The sequence below is a fragment of the Heterodontus francisci genome, chromosome 38, assembly GCF_036365525.1.
Source record: "Heterodontus francisci isolate sHetFra1 chromosome 38, sHetFra1.hap1, whole genome shotgun sequence".
Classification (NCBI taxonomy): domain Eukaryota; kingdom Metazoa; phylum Chordata; class Chondrichthyes; order Heterodontiformes; family Heterodontidae; genus Heterodontus; species Heterodontus francisci.
Window position 1 is genome coordinate 24,594,495 of NC_090408.1, and position 22,331 is coordinate 24,616,825.

A 22,331-nucleotide genomic window follows, 5' to 3' on the forward strand; every position below is an offset into this window, starting at 1 on the left:
GCTCCACAAAATAGTTTTTGTAGACTGATTTTGATTTTTTTCCATTCAATATATTTTTCTTAAAGCCCACCAGTCTTGGTATTTCTCCATGCTTAATTCAACTCTGGTCTTGAACCACTTTCCTGATTTCAAAGCATGTGTAAACAGCAACTGCCAATAGGGTCAGCTACAAAATAATAAAGAAAACCAGAGTAGAGTATCAAACACAAAGATCCCTCAGTCATCTTCACTCTACAAACAAGCACAATAAACACTTGGAGGTAGGTCTGCAAAACATAGTTGACTCAGTGTGATCAGGTATTATCTCCATTCCATGTTTTTCATCTAACAATGATCTCCAGGACTTCAGTATGACAAGTACTTGATTGTTGTGTGCAACCCTCCATCCTTGGTACATACATCTACATAGTCATGTTTAGGAGAGACTAACCTGGCATCAACTAACAGAATTGACGCAGACGTGGACTGACACAATGTGGTTGAAACTGGAGGGATTTCCTTTCATGAATTTGCCTATTTAAAGTTTGTCATACTCCTGTCGGCTGACATATTGCTCTCAACCAGTATATTTGAAAATAGAAAGGAATTTTCTGAAGGTCAGTATTAACTGATATTAGTTGATATGCTCCAACCCAATAATCTTGTCACAGCAGAACTCTTTTTGGATTCTGATTGGGGAGTCTGTACATATTATTCTGCAAGAAAACCATGTTGAAAGCTCAGTTAGAAGTCTCCTATCAAAACCTTCCTTGATTTACTTCATTACATAATGATGACTATTATGGAAGACATGAGAAAAAGGACTGGGTGAATGGTCCGTATCTGTCAGTGTCAGAGGCCAACTACTAAGTGCTATAGTCCATGATGAAGGTGCTCATGCATGATTTTTTTTTTTTAAAAAGTATAGCTGAAGTCTACTTCAAAATAACAATTCTGGTTTCTCACCCTCCCATTCTGCAAAATGATTGAGGCAAACGTTTAAGTGAAATGAGAGAAAAGACATTCGCATTAGAATTTATGGCTGCCTTTATTCACAAGTGATAGATCCAGTTTCACATTTGACACTCCAGAGCACATTGATGTCTTCAACATAGGAGCTGAATTGATTTCCTAGAATATGGTAGTCCATGAACACACTATGAATGAGTCGCATGTCAGATTTTCAGGCAAAACTGAACATATTTTTGCACAAATTGCTGATTGTAGATCAGAGAGGAAGAGACACACTCGAGACCTCCAAGTAGACTTGATATTTTTCTTATGCTGGCTCCAGCACAGCATCCAAGGGGAAGGTTGCTCCTAGGTAAATCAACCATTAGAAGAGCTGACCTTGAGTTATTGGGCAAATTCAGCACATTTGTGCACACAATGCTGACTGGATAACAGTCCCAGGGTACATGTCTGTTCTTTATTATCAGCACCCACCACCCCCCTCCCCCCCCCCTCCTCACTCCTGCTTAAAAAAAAAAAAGAGTAATTCTCAAATTCACATCACTTTTTAGGAAGATCTGTCCAGGCAGCTTGCATTACTGCCAGTTTCTAAATTGTACTGCTTTAGTAGAGTGTGCAGGGAATGCTTAAATGTAGATCAACTACCTTATGCAGTTTAGATCATTCCTGATCTGCATCTGCCACATACCATGATCCTACCTCTCCATCTACACTGACTTTATAGGCGCACAGAGTTTGTGGGTAATAATTAGTTTGTTTCCTTCAGATCAAAATTAACAGTTGCAATCAAACATATCTTGGCCTTTGTATGATGTGGGACCAGGAGACCACATAAGGCACTGCCATTCTGCAACCTCAACATTTTTGTGCATGCTGAAAACACGTGAAACCAATTAAGCAAGGCTTTACTCCTAAAATATGCAGAGGATGCAAATCGTTGAAAGAAATGATGGCCCACAAAGTAAGTAATCTATTACTATATCCATTGCATGATCCTCCTCCATTAATAATTCCTTACTTGGTCTAGTACTTCAATTTTCCTCTCATAGCATGTTTTCAGATGCAGTGCACTACAAATTTACTGAAGAAACAAAAATTCTTTGTAATACAGCTCAGTTTTGTAAATGTTTGTTAAATTGAAAAACTTAATGAATTTGTAAAATCTGTAGATTCCAGAAATTGCTGATCTGATAACACAAGTGGCAAAATTCACTAGTCTATATTCCACTGGTCTTCATAATTGATCTTCTCCATAAAGATGAACAATTCAGTCATTTGTAATATTTATTTATGCAATGTCATTAACATTGTCAGTTACATTTTCAACTCTACAATTAGAAAGAGATCAATATAAATTTATGACAAAGTAACTGTGCTGGCTACTGCAGCCATACTTTGGGCAAATTGATATGATGTCAAACTTGATGGGTTCGAGTCTAACAATCCCAGCCTTCATCTGAAGACAGATTGGTGCTTCCTTTCTTGAAATTCTCTCTGAAGGTATCATCAAATAGATCAAGCTCTTGTTCATCTCTAAATACACCCTTTCAAAAGATACATGAGAAAGTAATTAGCTTAACCAGCAAAAAACTGCAACAATAATCTTTAAGTTCATACAATAAACTGAAAGAATATTTAAATAGAAGTAAATGAGTGGCAATTTTTTGGCCAATGAATTTTTTTTGGTTAACTCGCTGTCCCTGCATAGTGACCACCTCTTGGAATCTTCCATATGCGACAGTCCCTCACTGATTCTTAAGTTCAGAAACTTTGAGCTTGAGCACAAGTAGTCAAAGGCACTTTTCACACGTGGCCATCTTGAATGCACAGAACATCCAGGACCTTCCACGTCATGCAAAAAACACATCATTGACTTCAGCTAAAAAAAGCTTAAATCAAATGGAACAATTTTGTGATTTAATCAAATTTAATTTGGGGCCAACTGCACATGAAGGCATAACTCTTGCGGAGACTAAATTATTAGCCTTTTTCACTCCACTGGTCTAACTATACTCCCACCTTTCTCACTGCTCCTTGTACAAAGCTGTCAAATCAGGCATGTTCCTCCCCCCCCACCCACAGCACTGAAAGTCACTAATATCATGGACTATTGCGTACTGCCATTCTCCTTCAACTCTCCACTACTCCAACTTCCTCTAACATTTTTCCTTCACAGTCCAGCTTCATGGCATGGTTGGCCAGTTTCTATTGCTACATGGTGCATTTCCTCAAATGGTTTCTCCTCCTTTGCCCAGAGTCAGCTCTGATGGACCCACCCCACCCCACTTCATTTAGCTTGGTCTTGTCCAGAAGCATGATAGCACCTAGCTCGACCTCACCACCTTCTCAAGCCCTCAGTTGTTGCTGTCTTGAACTGCTTATCCAACAGGACGACCCAGATGAGTCAAATTTCCTTCCAAAGTCGTTAAAACCAAAGCCATTATTTAAACTCCTGCAAATGCCTGCAGTTATGTCCATTTCCATGCTTACCTGCTGTCTCACTCTTTGCTTAGAGGTATAGAACATTGGTATATTGCTTAACCATGAGCTTAGCTTTCTCCTATTGCTTCAGATTTCTCAGTTATTTCTTCTACATCTAGATCAACTGCATCTAGCCCTTGTTCTGCTGCCAAAAACCTAATCCACAATTTTGTCACCTTGCAGCTGGATTTTGCCAACCCGCTCCTTTCTGGCCTCTCACTTCTACCATTCATAAATAAAAATTATCCAGTAGGTCACAACCTGACTAAGATTCTCGATCATATCTTCAAATTCTTCCACAGCCTCACCCTCCTTGTATCCCTGTGCACACGACATACTCCATCTTCCCTGCTTCCTCCACTACACAACCAGTAGTCCCAACCTTGAACTCCTGCCTTTTGTATCTACGTCTTTCTATCTCCCCACCTACATTTAAAAATTTCAGGACTCTTCTTTTCAGCTGCACTTTTGTCCCCATGAAACTGTCAATTTCCTCTCTGATCCTCAAACTGCTGAGACTCTGGAAATGAGTGGTGAGAGTAACGTGTCACACAAGTTCTAGGCAATGATCATCTCCAACAAAGAATCTAACCATCTCCTTGTGATATCCAATGGCATTACTATCACTGAATCCCCCATCAACGGCTGGGAGTTACCATTGATCAGAAATTTAATTGGACCAACCACATAAATACTATGGCTACAAGAGCAAGTCAGAGGCTGGGAACTCTGACAAGTAGCTCACCACCTGACTCCCCAATGTCTGTCCGCCATCTACAAGGCACAAGTCAGGAGTGTGTTGGAATATTCTCCACTTGCCTGGATGAGCACAGCTTAAACAACACTCAAGAAGATCGACATCACCCAGGGCAAAGCAGCCCACTTGATCGGCACCCCGTCTACCACCTTCATCAGTGGGACAGCGTGGCAGCAATCTGTACTATCTACAAGATGCACTGCAGGAACTTGCCAAGGCTCCTTCAGCAGCACCTTCTAAATCTGCGACCTCTACAGCCTAGAAGAGCAGGACAGCAGACACATGGAATCACTACCTGCAAGTTCCCCTCTTAAGTCACACACACCATACTGACTTGGAATTATATCACCATTCCTTTACTGTCAAAATCCAGGAACTCCCTCACTAATAGCACAGTGGATGTACCTGTATCACATGGACTGCAATGGTTCAAGAAGGTGGCTCACCACCACCTTCTTGAGGGCACTTAGAGATGGGCAACAGATACTAGCTTTGCCGGTGATGCTCACATCTCATGAACGAATAAAAGGGTTTTGAAGCCAATACGGATAGAGTTGCATGTCAGTTAGCAGCAACATATGTATTTATTTGCTTCTGTTCTTTTGTCCCAGCAGACCCTTTTAAAAAAAATCTAGACAAAAAGGAGCAGGAAATAATTTACTTCTTTTGCAAACAGACCTGATCCACAAAAAAAAAAAAATCTATAGAAAGGCCTCAATACAAATTGCCTGCCTTCTGTTTCACATGCCTTCAACACGGTTGACTACACTATCCTCGTCCAGCTGGGTGGAACTGCACTCACAGGGTTCAATTCTTATCTAATTGTAGCCAGAGAATCACCTGCAATGGCTTGTCTTGCCACTCCCGCAGTTACCTCAGGTGTCCCTCAAGGATCTATCCTTGGCTACCCCTTATTTCTCATATACATGCTGCCCTTTAACGACATCTTCCGAAAACACAGCAGTTTCCATATGTATGCTGACAACATCCAGCCCTACCTCACCATCACCTCTCTTGACCCTCTACCGTCTCTAAAATTGTCAGACTGTTTTCTGATCATCCAGTACTGGATGTCGGTTACTTTCCTCCAACTAAATACTGGGAAGACCAAACCCATTGTCTTCGATCCCCACCACAAACTCCACTCCTTAACTGCCAACTCCATCCCTCTCCCTGAGGCTGAGCCAGTCTGTTTGCAACCTTGGTGTCATATTTGACCAGAGATGAGCTTCCAACCACATATCCCCGCCATCAATAAGACTGCCCATTTCCATCGTTGTACCGTCACCCCACTGTGCCCCTGCCTCAGCTCATTTGCTGCTGAAACCCTCATCCATGCCTTTGTGGAGTCTATACTTGACTATTTCAATGCACTCCTGGCCACCTTCTCACATTCTACCCTCCATAAATTTGAGATCATCCAAAACTCTGCTGCCCAATCATCCATCACCCCTATGCTCGCTGACCTGCACTGGCTCCTATTTAAGCAACAGCTCAATTTTAAAAAGTTCATCCTTTTGAAGTCCCTCCATGGCTTCACACATCGGCACAATGGCGCAGCGGTTAGCACTGCAGCCTCACAGCTCCAGCGACCCGGGTTCAATTCTGGGTACTGCCTGTGTGGAGTTTGCAAGTTCTCCCTGTGTCTGCGTGGGTTTTCTCCCACAAGCCAAAAGACTTGCAGGTTGGTAGGTAAATTGGCCATTATAAATTGCCCCTAGTATAGGTAGGTGGTAGGGAAATATAGGGACAGGTGAGGATGTGGTAGGAATGGGATTAGTGTAGGATTAGTATAAATGGATGGTTGATGGTCGGCACAGACTCGGTGGGCCGAAGGGTCTGTTTCAGTGCTGTATCTCATTAAAAAAAAACAAAAAAAACATCCCTATCTTTAGAATCTCCTATAGCCCCACAACCGTCATATCTGCACTTCTGAAATTCAGGCTTGAGCATTCCCAATTGCAATCACTCCACCATTGGTGGCTGTGTCTTCAGTTGCCCGAGCTCTTGACTCTGGAATTCCCTCCCCAAACCAATCTACCTTGCTTTCCTCCAAAGCAGAGTTTTGGGGTAGAACGTGGGAAGGTGGCCAGGAGTGCATTGAAATAGTCAAGACACTCCCTAAAACATACCTCTGACCAAATTTTTGGTCATCTGCCCTAATATCTCCTGTGGCGCAGTGTCATATTTTGTTTTATAATGCTTCTGTGGAGCATCTTGGAACGTTTTATTGCATTAAAAGGCACTATGTAAATACAAATTGTTGTTGTTGACCACACAAATGGTGCATATGGTGGAAAACAAAGCAGCACACCGCCAGGGTGTGATTGGAGTTACCAGTGACAAAAACAGATGTCTCACAAATTTGACCCTGGTAGTTTGAAGACAGAATTCCAGCAATGCTCGTGCTTAGAGCTGTATTTCACCTCTTGCATAGTGACTGGAGTTCCACCTGTCCAGAGTCAGGGAGAGAGTTCTACAGTCAAGTGAAATGATACATGAAGCTACACAGCTCCTCTTTTGCTAATACCTTTTCTAAGTTATATAATCTAAACATTAGAAATCCTAAAATTCTATAATTGTTTCTAAACTGGCAAGATTCCTCACTGAACGTACCTTTGGAAGGTAACCAATTAGCTTACTGGCATGCTCTTTGAGAAGTTTCTGCCTTTCTTCTTCAATTATGGCTTGAAGAGCTGCCTCCTTCTTCTCTTCTTCACGACGTCTTTCAAGTTCCCATTGCTATACAATATTAAAATTAATTAAAATGCACCAGAAGCCACACATTCAGAACACACAAATTCCTGGCCTTCTATTCATGAAGAAGAATGCAACATGGAGCACTCAGGCCTCGAATGAACTTAATCAAAAATCACTTTTTAAAATGAAAAAGTACTGAAATTTAGGCTCCAGTAGAAACCAAGAACATGCACTTTTAGTACACACGAATATGTACTTATACAGTCCAAATGTGTGCAGACTGTTTCCAATAATGAAATAGTAATCTTGCTGTAAGAAATAAAATAGAACCCCAAAACAGAGAGGTATTAAGTTATTAATAATGATATTTTGGTAGGAAGAAAAGGAGAGACAATATAAAATAAAGGATACAATTCTAAAAGTGTGCAGGAGCAGAGGGACCTGGGGGCAGAGTGCACAAATCGTTAAAGGCGACAGGGCAGGTTGAAAAAGTGGTTAACAAGATGTACGGGATCCTGGGCTTTATAAAGAGGCATAGAGTGCTAAAAGAAGGAAGTTACGGTGAAACTATAAAACACTGGTGTAGCCTCAACTGGAGTACGTGTCCAATTATGGGCACTGTACTTTAGGAAGGATGTGAAGGCATTGGAGAGGGTGCAGAAAAGATTTACAAGAATAATTCCGTGGATGAGAAACTTCAGTTACATGGATAGACTGAACAAGCTGGGGTTGTTCTCCTTTGAGAAGGTTGAGAGGAGTTTTGATAGAGATGTCCAAAATCATGAGGGGTCTGGACACAGTATAGGGAGAAACTTCCCATTGACAGAAATGTTGAGAACCAGAGGATACTGATTTAAAGTGAACTGCAACAGAACCAAAAGATGACAGGAGGAAAAACATTTTTACACAGCAAGTGGTTAGGATCTGGAATGCACTACCGAGAGTGTGGTTGAGGCAGATTCAATTGTGGCTTTCAAAAGGGAATTGGAAGAAAAAAAATTTGTAAAGCTACAGGAAAGGCAGGGGAATGGGACTAGCCGAGTAGCTCTTGCAGAGAGCTGACACAGACATGAAGGGCAGAATGGCCCCCTTCAGTGCTGTAACCATTCTCTGATTCTATAACATATTAATGACATGGGCAAAAGTGGCATTTTAAAATAATGCACATTACATACCTGGTTTGCTTCAAATTGTCTGCGTCGATCTTCAATGATTTCCTCCACAGCCTTCCTATGCTCAAGCTGTTTCATACGCCTTTTCTGTTCATTCATCTGCTCAATACGGTCATCCTCTGCAAGTTTGGCCATCATCTTCTTCCGTAACTGGTCTTCCTCTTCCTTCTCTGCCTGCATACGCTTCTGTTTGAAAGCCATTTGCTCTTGGTAGGTCTGCTGCAATTCAAGACGCTGCCGAATTTGCTTCTCCATGTCTGCCTGTAAAAGACAAATGTTAAAATTTGTATTACCTTTAAGTATAGTTTGATCTTAACTGCACAGCAAGGTGGAGCAACAATGTGTGGTACCAATGTAGTTGGGAGTACAGTTTCCTTCCTGAATGCTTTTTTTTTTAAAAAAAAAGGAGTAAGTGAGTTTTTAATGGCAATGATAAGTGATAATTAAAAAACAGGAAAGCTTTTCACCCATTTCTTTTCTTTGCCCAGAGATGAAAATATGAAGGAAAGCAAAAGATAGATACAAGTGTATTAGGCTCAATTTGACACTTGTCTTTTAAATATAATGAGTGCACATTTTCAATATAATGTCTCAATATATGTTGTGCCAGAAATAAATTGATTAATTTAAAAACAATCTTGTGATGAGAAGTCTTTTTGATACTAACTATTTCTTGCTGTCTGCGAGCTTCTTCTGCTTTTTCAAGATACAGTTCTTGTTGGATATTCTCCAATTCTTCACGATCATGCTGTTTCTTTTCAATTTCCTCAGCAAGCTAGAACGAAAAATACATTAAAATATTGTTAGAAATTGGATTTTAAGAATGAGAGTACTTATAATGTGCATATAAATGATAGACTAAGCAAACAAATTTATGTTACCCTTTTGTACAACATATTTTTCTGTTCATCTCGTTCACGAACTTTGGCCATCCGGTCATCTTCTCTGTTTTGTTGGGCATTTGCAAATTCCATAACTTTTCTGTTCTCAGCTTCCATTCGTTCACGCTCCATTTGCTTCCATTCAGCTCGTTGCTTCTGGAACTCCTCAATGTACCTCTGAGTTTCCTTCATCTTCTCCATCTTCAGCTCTCTGTCTCTGCAGTAAGAGTGAGTTAAAACAGCCGTGGTGATGGTGAATAGTCTTATCAAGTGGTATATTTCAAATATCACAAGCAATATTAATGCATTAAAAGTTTAGAACTCTGTCACTACTACAGCATAGATTTTAAAAGTGCTAAGCTTTTTATTTGTATGTAAAGAGCTAGCATGTGATCAGCTGCCTTGCTTTATAGTAGATACTTTTGTGCAGTAATTATTTTGATCTTTTAATACATTGCTTTTAAAATAGTGCAGGTGTTTGGGGATGGTGTTGGGGTGGGGGGGGGGGGGGGGTGGAAAAGAGAGAGAGAGAAAGAAGAAAAACGACTGTGACCTAACTTTCTGCTGACTGTTATGCTATGACATTCCAAGTGACTGTCTGTTAAACTCTCATGCTTTGTAAGTGAAGCTTTGGAACTTTAATTAAAAATGCTTTTCCCAAAGTCTAAATCTATGCTCAATAAAGGGGATAGAGAGGGCATGTGATCTACCCTATTATGAACTGTATTCTTACTATATGCAATAAGAATACTTTTTTTTCCAAAATCACTTTTCTCCCTCCTCCTACTCTGAAGATGCTGGCCAAGCTGACCAGTTAGCTATTTTTCACATACCAAGCATGAACTTGTTCTCACCCAATGTCTACACACACACATTTTTAAGCAATCAGGAGCAGCAATTATGGGTGATATTTTCCACCTTCTTAGCCAATAATTGCTAATTTCAACTAGAGCACTTGAACTGCTGTCCAGACAGATATCTGTTACTTAGCACAGATGATGATTTGGTCAGTGGGAAGTTCACTATAAATATATTTGAGGCACAATGTTGGAAAGAAATGTATATGTGTTGACATTAATCCATGACCCTTTCCAAGGGCTATCATATCCAGTTGCACCCACTAAATGCACTGATCTCACTCTTTAAATACAAGTGACATCCAGAGGCAATTTAACAGTGCTGCAGGCTTTATAGGATTAAAACCTTATAGGAGCTACATTCGAAGGGGAAAAAGATTAGTCAAACATAGAAATATATGTTCATTTTAGTAAAACAAAAATAATTTTGGATAAAATTCAAGGAACACTAATTAGTTTAAAGAACGGTTACCTCTGATCTTCATCATAGATCTTTCTTACAATTTCATCAACCCTTAGTTTATCTTTTAGGAATTCATCGTATGCTTCTTGGTTCCTTTGTTCATTTTGATCAAGTTGCTGCCCCAGGTCCTTCTGATATTTTACAGCTTGTTCGTGACGTTTTTGTTCCTCCTTAATCTCCTCCGCTGTGGCCTTTTCATGTTCTTTCTTCATCAATTTAGCAATCTCAGCCTCTCGTTTCTAGTTTAAAAGGATAACCATCTCTATTTCTCCAGAGGCTGCAGTTTTCCCCCCCCATACAGACCACACTTTTGTTCTTGAAAAAGATTAAGGTTTATTTTTCTAATATAGATTGTGAATAATCCAAAATGTTAGGCATTATAAAAGCATATTTTTCAAAAAAAAAAACTTGCAGTTTTACTTGAAGTAGTACCCATGTACTTAATCAAGCCTTGGCAATGTGCAGGCTTCTAGTTGTGATTTGCTACAAGACTAGCCTTTGCAACTAGTTTTCAGCCAAATCACAGGCTAATGTTTTGTGCGGAAACGGGAGCTCCATTTCCAAAATAGATGGTAGACTCTGGGAGGCAGAGAAAAACTGGTAAATATTTTTAACTTGGAAAAAAAAAGGTTCAGATAGTAAGAGTGGGAAGCATTAGTTAGAAATAAATTAGAAGTTAAAGTAAAAAAAAATTAAAAAGGCAAAAAAAAAAATCAGGATGAGCAGATTATTTAAGAGGTAGCATTCATTTTTTTTTTAAAAAAAGCAGTGTTTACGTTAATATGGACTTAGTATTTGTTTTAAAAAGTTTTTGAGAAACAAAGTGATGGGTCAAGGTGGCTGACCAAAGAGGCATATAATACCCTGGAGTTGCCAGCAGCATAAAAAGTTAATTAAAAGCATACAACACAATATGCATGCATTAACTGGAATCAATCTATAAGGGAATCCCATACAGGATTCCTGGTCCTGCAATGCAAAACCTTATAGCTGGACAGCACTTTTCCCCCCCCCCCCCCTCCCCCGAGATGTTTTTATTACTCACCTGTTAACACACATCTTTTAAAGCACAGTACTTACAATCTTCTCTAAGCGATTTGCTTCTTTTTCAGCTATCTGGGCAGCCCGTTCTCTGTTCACATAAGCAGCTTTCAACTTGGCTTCCAACTCACGAAGCTCAATACTAATTTAGATATGCAGAAACACAAGAACACCACAATAAGTAATCACATGAAATGTAGACCAAGCAGAATAACACTATCAGATTGAAATGCTATATTGGACTGAATTTTGTTTGTCTTTCACCAAAAATGTTTTGGTCCCACACCACAGTATAAATCAATAGTAATGGCCCACAAGTCTCCACCGTGCATGATTTGGCAAAGGGAGGGGAGTTACTGACTTTAGAATTTCAAGGTGATGTACAAACTATGACCGAGAGCTATATGAGAGGAATAGAACAGCAACAAATACATCTTGAAAATTGGGTGCAATCATAGTTACTTGCCCCAATAAGCTAGGTGTTATAAAAGAACTTTGTTACTTTTTTTTTTGCGGGGGTGGCCACGGCGGTGGGTGGTGAAATACAGCACACTTTTTATGCATGTAGAGGATGAAGCAACTTCACATGATTTAGGTACAATTATGCATAATTATATTGCTAAAGAAATAAATTACAGTATTACTTTACAGTTAATCAAAAGCAAGATACCGTAGATGCTGGAAATCTGAAATAAAAACAGGAAATGATGGGAATACTCAGCAGGTCAGGCAGCATCTATGGAGAGAAAAAACATGTTTATGTTTCAGGTCAATGACCTTTTGTTAGAAGTTAGGGAACATGACGAAAAGGGAACACAAAAAAGGTTAGAAAAGAAACTACAAAATTAAATTAACAAGGAATATAAAAAAAGTATTCTGCAAACATATAAATAACAAAAAAAAAACCAGAAGGGGATAGGGCCACTAAGGGATAAACTGAATAAACTCAGGTAATGACAGTGAAATGGCAGAAATATTAAATGCATACTTTGCACAATTAAGGCAAACTAGATTATGGATTGATTCACAAGTAAGTATTAAATACCATGGCTCATCTGGGAAAGAAAAACAGCAGCTTCAATCTCTATTCAATACTAACAAGATCTTTCTGGTCATTTTCTTCACATTTCCATTTTCTACTTTGGGATGACCTTAGTCTTCATAATATGAACTACCCTTCAAAGATAATTAATTAGTTGTGAAGTGTTTTGAGAATGTGATGAGGCAATATATAGATTTGACATCTTTCTTTACCTGTTTTCTCTGACATGCTGTCTCATTTTTTCATCTTTTAGTTTTTCATACTTTATTCTTTCTAGTTCCTTAGCAATTCTCGTCTCTTGTTCTAGCTGTTTTGCCTTCAGTAATTTTCTTTTTTCTGCCTATTACAGAAAAATAGTCAGGGGCAATAAAGCACGAGAATCACATATGTTAACCAATGTAAAACAGGCTCTTCAAAAGAACATTCCTAATGATCAGTGCAATTTAAAATTTTATATGTATGCACTTGAGCTACATTTTATTGAATATTAACAAGTTAAATTGAAACATTTATATAGTGGAATCTATCAGCATTCCAATTATCTACTTTCCTAATTATTTGCTAGAATTTTCCCAGCACAAAGCCTTGAGCAAGGCAACCTTATTGCATAGCACCAATCCTCTGTCTGAAATAAGTCAACCTCAAAACTAAATTCAAATTCATATTGTAATTATCTTCTTTCCCATGCCTAAGGATTGTTGTACCATACATGCATGACTAACATTTGGGGACTTTCAATTATCTGCCTACTTCTAAAATCCACCAGTGAGACCCTTCCATTATGAAGGATGTTTAAATATTGTAATTTTTTTTTTTTTTAAACTGACTTTTAAAAAAAATGTCAAAGTTATATAACTTTTGACTTGCAGTATTGCATAGTATTTACAGCACAGAAACAGGCTGTTCAGTCCAATTGATCCATACTGGTGTTTACGCTCCACATGAGCCTCCTCCCACCCTACGCTAAACAAAATTATGGAAACTGACTAGTTTAAATGCTGACCACCTAAACAACATTCCTGACAGCCAGAAACTCAAATTAACTCAAAGCAGGGTTAAATCCAGTGGCGCAGTGGTTAGCACCGCAGCCTCACAGCTCCAGCGACCCGGGTTCGATTCTGGGTCCTGCTTGTGTGGAGTTTGCAAGTTCTCCCTGTGACCGCATGGGTTTCCGCCAGGTGCTCCGGTTTCCTCCCACAGCCGAAGACTTGCAGGTTGATAAATAAATTGGCCATTATAAATTGCCCCTAGTATAGGTAGGTGGTAGGGGAATTGAGGGAAGGTGGGGATGTGAGAGGGTAATGGGATTAATGTAGGATTAGTATAAATGGGTGGTTGATGGTCGGCACAGACTCGGTGGGCCGAAGGGCCTGTTCCAGTGCTGTATCTCTAAATAAATAAAAATAAATTTCAAAAAAATTTAGAAGTGAAATTCCTCACTATTATTTCTAAAAAAAAATACACTTAGGATTTCCATGGTGGTTTCCTCTATCTCTCACATAATTTTGTCAGATGATCAGCAGAACAGCAAAAATGTCTAAAAACAACCTTTTACATCTTTCTGCAGGGGTTCTGCCATTTAGGTTATGGAGAGAGATTATGAAAGCTCCCAAGGAAATTCTCCCCAATAATGTCTAGCTATAAAATCTGATTCATGCTCTGCCTCAAGAAACTTAATTCCCCTACTCAAAGAGGTGAATGTCTGAGTGCCAACATGAGGGACAGCTTTAAGAAGAGTCTGTCATCTTGGAGTACCTTGATTTCTTCTGAGTAACAAGAAGCGTTTTCCTCAAGTCCTAGATTTTAATAGTTCAGCTATCAAGCTGGTGCTGCTGATTCAGCATTGCTGGCAGAAGTCGAAGCTCCAACTTTTTTTTTTAATTTGTGGGATGTGGACATCACTGGCTAGGCCAGCAATCATTGCCCTTGAACTGAGTGGTTTGTTAGGCCATTAGAAAAAAAATGAATCAATCACATTGCTGTGGGTCTGGAGTCACATGTAGGCCAGACCAGGTAAGGCCAGTAGTGAATCAGAATTTTTAAAAAAAACAAACAATAATCGACATTGGTTTCGTGGTCACCATTAGACTAGCTTTTTAATTCCAGATTTATTAATTGAATTGAAATTTCACCATCTGCCGTGGTGGGAGTCAAACCCATGTCCCCAGAGCATTAGCCTAGGTTTCTGGATTACTAGCCCAGAGACATTACCACTACGCCACTGCTTCCCCATCAGATTAATGTACCTGCAATGAGCACGATATGCCATATTTGACCCCGAATATTGGTGCCATGTTTGACCCCAAACTGAACTTTAAAGCCCTTATCCAGTACCAAGAAAACTTATTTCTGTCCCCCATCTGCCATCACCTATAAAGTCCAAAATGCAGCCGCATGTACCCTGTCCTCAACAGGGTCACAGAGAGTAACTGACTAGAAGGTCATGGAGCAAAGAGCAAGTCAGTTATTCTCTGTGACCCTGTCCTATCAACACCTTGCCTTTTGTTATCTTTTTCCCCAACCCCGCTTTATTTGCTTAAAACGTATGACATTTCTAACCTTTGCCAGTTCTGATGAAGGGTCACTGACCTGAAATGTTAACTCTGCTTCTCTCTCCACAGATGCTGCCAGACTTGCTGAGTATTTCCAGCATTTCATGTTTTTATTTCAGATTTCCAGCATCTGCAGTATTTTGCTTTTATGCAAAGAGATAGAGATAGGTTAAGTGAGTGGGCCAAAATTTGGCAGATGGAATATAATGTGAGAAAATGTGAGATTGTCCACTTCGGCAGGAAAAATAGAAGAGCAGAATATTTAAATGGAGAGAGATTGTAGAATGCTGCAGTAGAGGGACCTGGGTGCCCTTGTACATGAAATCACAAAAAGTCAGCATGCAGGTACAGCAAGTAATTAGGAACGCAAATGGAATATCAGCCTCAAGTATAAAAGTAGGGAAGTTTTGCTACGACTGTACAAGGCTTTGGTGAAACCATACCTAGAGTAGTGTGTACAGTTTTGGTCACCTTATTTAAGGAGTGACATACTTGCATTGGAAGCAGTTCAGAGAAGGTTCACTAGGCTGATTCCTGGGATTGGTGGGGACTTTGTCTTAGAGGAAAGATTGAGCAGGTTGGGCCTATACTCATTTGATTTTAGAAGATTGAGAGGTGATCTTATTGAAACACAAGATTCTGAGGGGGCTTGACAGGGTTGATGCTGAGATGTTGTTTCCCCTCGTGGGGGAAATCTAGAACTAGGGGGTACAGTTTCAAATTTAGGGGTCTCCTATTTAAATGAAGATAAGGAGGAATTTCTTCTCTCAACGTTGTTAGTGGTCGGAATTCTCTTCCCCAAAGAGCAAGAGGCTGGGTCACTGAATATATTCAAGGCTGAACTAGACAGATTTTTGATCTACCAAAGGAGTCAAGGGTTATGGGAGGCCGGAAAGTGGAGTTAAGGCCACAGTCAGATCAGCCATGATCTTATTGAAAGGTGCAGCAGGCTCAAGGGGCCAAATGATCTTCTCCTGCTCCTATTTCTTATGTCCTGCACAGAATCTCAGTTACCCATCAGCATGTCCTTGCTGACCTACACTGGCTCCCAGTCACTTGACATTACATTTAAAATCTTGGTATCCTTTATAAATCCCTCCATAGCCCCGATCCACTTATTTCTGCAATTGCTTCCAGGACAATATACCTTCCAGAACACTCTGTGGCTTTCATTCCTGTGTATCCCTCTCCCTTTGGTGGCAAAGCTTCAACACTTTGGTCCCACTGTCTGAAACTCCCTTCAGTAATCTCTTTGCTCACCACCTGTCAAAACAGCAAGAGTCATCTCTGACCAATCTCCTTGGCCTCAGTACTCCTTTTCCTCACGCATATTTGAGAAGTGCAAGTTACCTAAGAGTTTAAGTGTTTATAAATGGACCAGTCTTGATTACTGCCATGTAGCTGAATGCTATATTGAAACTTGAAGATAGTGTTTGCCTGCCTGAATACCTAAAAAAGTGAAATTTTCCACATTTATAGAATTTCTTAGAAAATATTAGGAGATCCAACCCGAGATTATGCATTCAGTCCCTACAAATTAAAATAACCAATACACAATAAAATACTTCAGTATGAATGCTAGTAATCTGCTTACCTTTAAAATAGCTTCTTCCATCATTTTTTCCTGTTCCATATCCCGTAATATCCTTTGGAAGTGCTTCACTGATGCCATTTCATCAGCCCTTACTTTGGCAAGTACAGACTTTTCTTTATCAAGTTTTTGTAAAAATTCTTCAAGCATCGTGTTACTTTGTCCCCGGTCTCCTGTCAGGTGACTAACCATATATTTAGGTGGGCAACCATAAGCCTGTTAAAGAAGAAAATATACATTTTAAACATTGGCAAATGTTTAGCAAAAATAATTCCCTCTTCCAAAACCCTGAGACAAGTAAACTTTAGATTTCAAGATTTATTTGAATGTTATCTGTAATTCCAGCAGTCCTCCAGACTAATGGGAATTTAATAGTTTACAAGAGAATATAAAGTTCTTAACATATAGATGCTTTGTATCCACATCAGCATACCAAAATAAGAAAAAAAAATCCTGGACCCTCCAAGCAGACATTGCACACAAGCTGAAATAGCCTACAGGTCAATTGGACTTTTGTCCACAGGCTGATTCTCAATAATTACGAACTAGTGTAAATCCCACCAGATTGGAAAAGTTTTAAAAGTACATAATTTTCCAGCATTAGGCCATTTTCAAAATTAATCACAGGTTCAAGAGCAGACCTGGATGGATCCATGAATACATCAGTGGTGAGAGAGTGGAAAATTGCATGCAAGTGAAACAAAAAGGGACTAAATAAAGGAAAGTTTCACAATTAGGAGAACTAAAATTCTAGAAGTCTTATGGAACCTCAAAAAGCATCTCGATCTATTTGCAGTCTTTGCCAAAGCAGAAGCAGCAGATTAAGTGACAGGTAAAAATTAAAGGAAAGGAAATCCTAGGGGAGACAGTGGCGTAGTGGTAATGTCATTGGGCTAGTTATCCAGATGCCCAGGATAATGCCCTAAAGACATTCAAATCCCACCACGGCAGCTGGTGGAATTTAAATCTATTAATTAATAGAAATCTGGAACTTAAAATGATTAACTGTCATAAAAGCCCATCTGATTCACTAACGTCCTTTAGGGAAGGAAATCTGCCTCCCTTACCTGGTCTTCAAATCCATTGCAATACGGTTGATTCTTAACTGCCCTCCGTAATGGCCTAGCAAGCCATTCAGTTGTACCAAACCGCTACAGAAAAGTCAGTGGACTGCAGTGTTTCAAGGTGGCCGCTCACCACAATATTCTCAAGGGCAATTATGGAGCAGCAAGAAATGCTGGCCTTGCCAGCAACACTCAAATCCCATGAAAGAATAAACAAAAGTAAGCACAAGCCTGTAGGAAAGCGATGGAGCAGTAGTACAGCATACAAACCCCTGGTTTACGGTTGCTGGAGTAAAGGATGGTGCTGCACCAAGTGATTTAAGGGAATGCCCTCTTTGCCACTGCAACATACCATCCACAAATGTCAGCACTTTTGACCCACAGCAGCAAGACTACAAAATGCAAGTTTCACAGCTGACCATTGCCATCATTAACTGCCATTCCTATCCTGCCCTACTGTGCATGGTAGCAACAAGTGTCCTTGAAGCAGCTTGCATAACTCTGCAACCACTTCTCTGTTGACCCAGACCTTGAGAAGACAATTCGCCTACTAAGCTTTACCATGGCAATACAAAACAGTGAGAAAAATAAAACTATGAAAGCGCTGCTGCGTGTTAATAAAAGGAAAAAAATTGTGTTATGTCTTTTTATAGAATTTTAACAAAATAGTGTACATATATTTTTTTAAATGACTTAACTAATTCATTAAGAAAAATTATTTTTGTCAAAAGACCAAAACAACTCCCAATTCTGCTACATTTCAATCAGTCAACCATCCTAGATGACTTCCCTCACTGATGTTCAGAAATTAATTGTTTAGAAGACTGCATGGTGTCTTGTTCAATCCTTTTTTGATGCATTAATATGTATGAGTTTGCAAACTTGAGTGTAAATGAATTCATTAATCTCTAATCTGACAATTGAAAAGAAGAGAGTTCATGGCACAAAAGATTTATTTTGACATAAATAAGCAAAAATAAATCTTCAGTGTTCAAATTCAGAATGCAACTTTCAATTGTGTTTCAGTAATTTATACTTTGGGACAATTTAATTCCTCCCACCCCCACCAGCTCACCTAGTGGAAATTAGGCAGGGGAACAGTTAAAATGACTCGCCTACAGCTTTCCCACCCCAATTTTAAATTGCAGGCAGCAAGAACACCCACCCCAAGCTGGCAGGGTCTTCTTATATATGTAGTTCAGGCTCCAAATAAATAATTGGTGGATGCTCTACCTTTTAACCAGAGGCCTGAGCGGGGAGCAGTTGTGCTTCCCAGCCAGGCAAAACCTGCTGGGAACAGCAACCAGGACCAGAAGAGGCTGTGCAAGTGGTTTTAAATTTCTGTTTTGTTTTCTTGTGGGCCAGACAGAGTATGAGTGTTCCTCTAAAACCTACAAGAAACTCTGGGGCTCCCCTGCCCTGAGCTCTCCCCCCACCTCTGACTGGGAATCCCCTACTGAAGCACTTAACTCCTGCCAGGGACCATCAATGTGGTCCCTGTGGGTAGTCTCCTGCTACCCAATTTCACTGCTGGGCAGTGTCTTTCCACCAACTTATAAAGAATGTAAAGGGGAGGAAGTTTAGCTACAGCTATACAAAGCCCTAGTTAGACCACATCTGGAGGACATCTGGGCACCATACCTTTGAAGGATATATTGGCCTTGGAAGAAGTGCAGCGCAGATTTCTCAGCATGTTACCAGGGTTATATTATGAGGAGAGATTACATAAACTAGACTTTATATGCCAAGAAATACAAGTCTAGTTTATGTAATCTCTCCTCATAATATAACCCTTGGAACCCTGGTAACATGCTGAGAAATCTGTGCTGCACTCCTTCCAAGGCCAATATATCCTTCAAAAGGTATGGTGCCCAGATTATAGATATGAGGAAAGATTTGAGATATTGGAACGGTTTTGAGTGAGACAAGGAGATTTAATAAAGGCTTTCAACAGAGTAAATAGGTAAAGACTGGTCTTCTGTGGCAGAACTTTCACTCCCATATGGGGGCAAGTACAGAGGCAGGCTGGTGGGCCAGACTGCTGGCACCATCCTGCTCCCAGGCCATTTTCCTGGAGTCGGGATCAGGGGGTGGAAGGACTACCTGCCCACAAGCAGTGGATAGCTTATTAGGGTAAGTAAATGGCCAATTAACAGGCCAACTGGGAGGCCAGTACTCTAGACATGCTTTGAGACCCTCCCTGCCTACCTGGTCATAGCTGCAGCCATAGGCCACTCTCTGGAAGGGCACCCCTTCCATGGCCTGGCAGCTGTGGCCATTTATTAAATTTAAAAGTTTTCAAAGTTGCTGATAGGGTATCTCAAGATGGAGCCCTCATTTTCTCTTACCTGACATGGCAGGCTGCAGCTCCTTCTGACTTGGAGGATCTTCTAGTGACCCTCTTTTTTTTTTTTTTATTTCCAAAATATACTTTATTCATAAAAATCTGTAAAAATTACATTGCCAAACAGTTTCCAAACAGCACGAAAAAATACAAACATTGCAAAAGAGATCAGTTTCTTTCAATAATGTCATGAGTTTCTTCCCAACCCTTCCGTTTCACAATTGTCATGTCAATTACAGTTTTACATTTACAGCAACTGAGAATATTAACGATACAGTTCGAGGGGCTTCCCATGGTTCCAGCCCCTCAGTCCAGCTTGGTGGGGGAACCTTACACTGTGGTCTTTCCCCATTGAGCCTTTGCTGCGGCTGCCCCAAGCTTTAGTGCGTCCCTCAGCACGTAGTCCTGGACCTTGGAATGTGCCAGTCTGCAACATTCGCTGGTGGACAACTCTTTGCGCTGGAAGACCAGCAAGTTTCGGGCAGACCAAAGGGCGTCTTTCACCGAATTGATAGTCCTCCAGCAGCAGTTGATGTTTGTCTCGGTGTGCGTCCCTGGGAACAGCCCGTAGAGCACAGACTCCTGTGTTACAGAGCTGCTTGGGATGAACCTTGACAAAAACCACTGCATCTCTTTCCACACCTGCTTTGCAAAGGCACATTCCAGGAGGAGGTGGGCGACCGTCTCTTCCCCACCACAGCCAACGCGGGGGCACTGTGCGGAGGGGGCGAGACTTCGGGTGTGCATGAAGGATCTGACGGGGAGGGCCCTTCTCACCTAGTGACCCTCCAGTTTAAAGAGCTTGCTCACTGTCCTTAATTGGCCAATTCAGGAAAAAAAAATCACTGCCAGGTGACTGTTCTTCACACACTGCAGGGTCATGATTCCCATTTGACCCCAACATTAGGATCCCAACCCAAAACCCTGCCCGGTCATTAGTGATGAGGAGTCAATGTAAAATTGTCACCCAGAGTGAGGTAAGTAAAGAGAAATCTCCTTGCTACTCGATAATAGAAAGCTTCACCACAGTGAGTGGTTGAGGCAGAAATCATAATATTTGATTGGATGAATGTGTCCCATCTGCTGCAGAAATCTTAATCTGTGCCTTTATCACCTCCAGACTCAACTATTCCAACACTCTCCTGGCTAGTTTCCCAACTTTCATTTCAACCAAAACTCTGCTCCTGTGTCCTATCATACATTAAATCCCACTTGCCCATCACACCTGTCCTCACCTATTTGTTAAAGAAAACGTAACTACCTTAGTTTGAGATGATAATGCATCAGCAACAGTTGAATCTATCTAGTTAGTTCAAGCTGATGGTTCAAAATCAATTATTGGTACAGTTATAGGGATCCTTTGGTGAAGAAGCATTGGGGTCACAAATTGCTGAAGTATTTCAATTGGGAATATTTTAATTGGAAAAAAAGTGGCACTGGATAGCCCAGTATCACTTAGACCTCAATAATCTACATGGGCTCTCAGTTCACAAACATCTCACATTTAATATTCTCATCTTCACAAAAGCCTCACCCCTCCCAATCTATAACCTCCCCCAGCTCTACAGCCCTCACTTACAAATTCTGGTCCTGTATTTGACCTTTTATGCACTCACACGTACCTTCGTACGACCGTTGGCAACCTTGCCTTTAGCCACCTAGGCACTACATTCTGGAATTCTCTCCATAAACCCTCCCATCTCCTGCTTAAAACCCACCTCTCTGTGACCAAACTTTTGGTCACCCCTTCTAATATCTCCTTCCTTGACAGTATGCTTTTTAAAAAAAAAAGTCATGGCAAATGGGAAAAGTAGTGACAGAGCAGATGCACGGCGGAACCCCCAACATTTAATTATAATACGTAAAAGTATTCCTCAACACGAGCTCCTTTGATAAATTCAGGCTTACCCAATGAGTAGCTGAGTTTTACTAAACAGGAAGGTCCCTGGTTTGGCTGGAGGATTAGACAAGAGCCTCAATTAGCCCCAGGATTCGCTTCCTAACAGTAATTCAGTGAGATGCTGGATCCGGTCCATGGCCCTTGTGGCGCCAGAGGACATCGGGCACCTAATGGAGCAGATATTTAGAAAATACTCACCATAAAGGGGCTGGAAAGACGCCAATAAGCCAATTATTGCATCTGCTCCGCATTTTGGAATCATTTTTGGGCCACTCGAAAGTCATTCCAGCCAACAACCAGCAAGTGCCGGATTAACCGTGAACTGACAGCTCGGTGTCAGCGCGTAAACACTCGGGAAACACCCCGCAACACTTACCATCTTCCACAGCGATAATGTGAACCGTGTTTTGCGAGTTATAATTTCCACAGCTCCAAACAGCCAAACGAGCCCCAAGCAGCAACCGTTACCCTGGAAACGCCGCTAACCGGCGCCTTTTTTTTTCACCACTCAATAACAGCCGCTCTGATTGGCTGC

General features: G+C 40.6%; 1 protein-coding gene across 1 annotated transcript; it reads right to left on the reverse strand.

The window, feature by feature from the left end:
- Positions 1 to 1,441: 1,441 nt before the first annotated feature.
- On the reverse strand, positions 1,442 to 22,291 carry mns1 (meiosis-specific nuclear structural 1). Its single transcript, XM_068017845.1, has 10 exons — positions 22,173 to 22,291; positions 16,492 to 16,704; positions 12,558 to 12,685; positions 11,343 to 11,445; positions 10,272 to 10,501; positions 8,943 to 9,159; positions 8,729 to 8,836; positions 8,065 to 8,322; positions 6,806 to 6,931; positions 1,442 to 2,495 (listed from the first exon to the last, which is right to left on the reverse strand). Exons 1-10 carry the CDS (start codon positions 22,173 to 22,175, stop codon positions 2,388 to 2,390), a joined length of 1,494 nt encoding a protein of 497 aa, XP_067873946.1. The 5' UTR covers positions 22,176 to 22,291; the 3' UTR covers positions 1,442 to 2,387.
- Positions 22,292 to 22,331: the final 40 nt, after the last annotated feature.

Coding starts and splice junctions, on each gene's coding strand:
- mns1 (XM_068017845.1), bottom strand. Junction 8,323..8,728: donor CTCGCAGACAGCAAGAAATA/GTTAGTATCAAA, acceptor TGTCTTTTACAG/GCAGACATGGAGAAGCAAAT. Junction 2,496..6,805: donor TAATTGGTTACCTTCCAAAG/GTACGTTCAGTG, acceptor ATCTTTTGAAAG/GGTGTATTTAGAGATGAACA.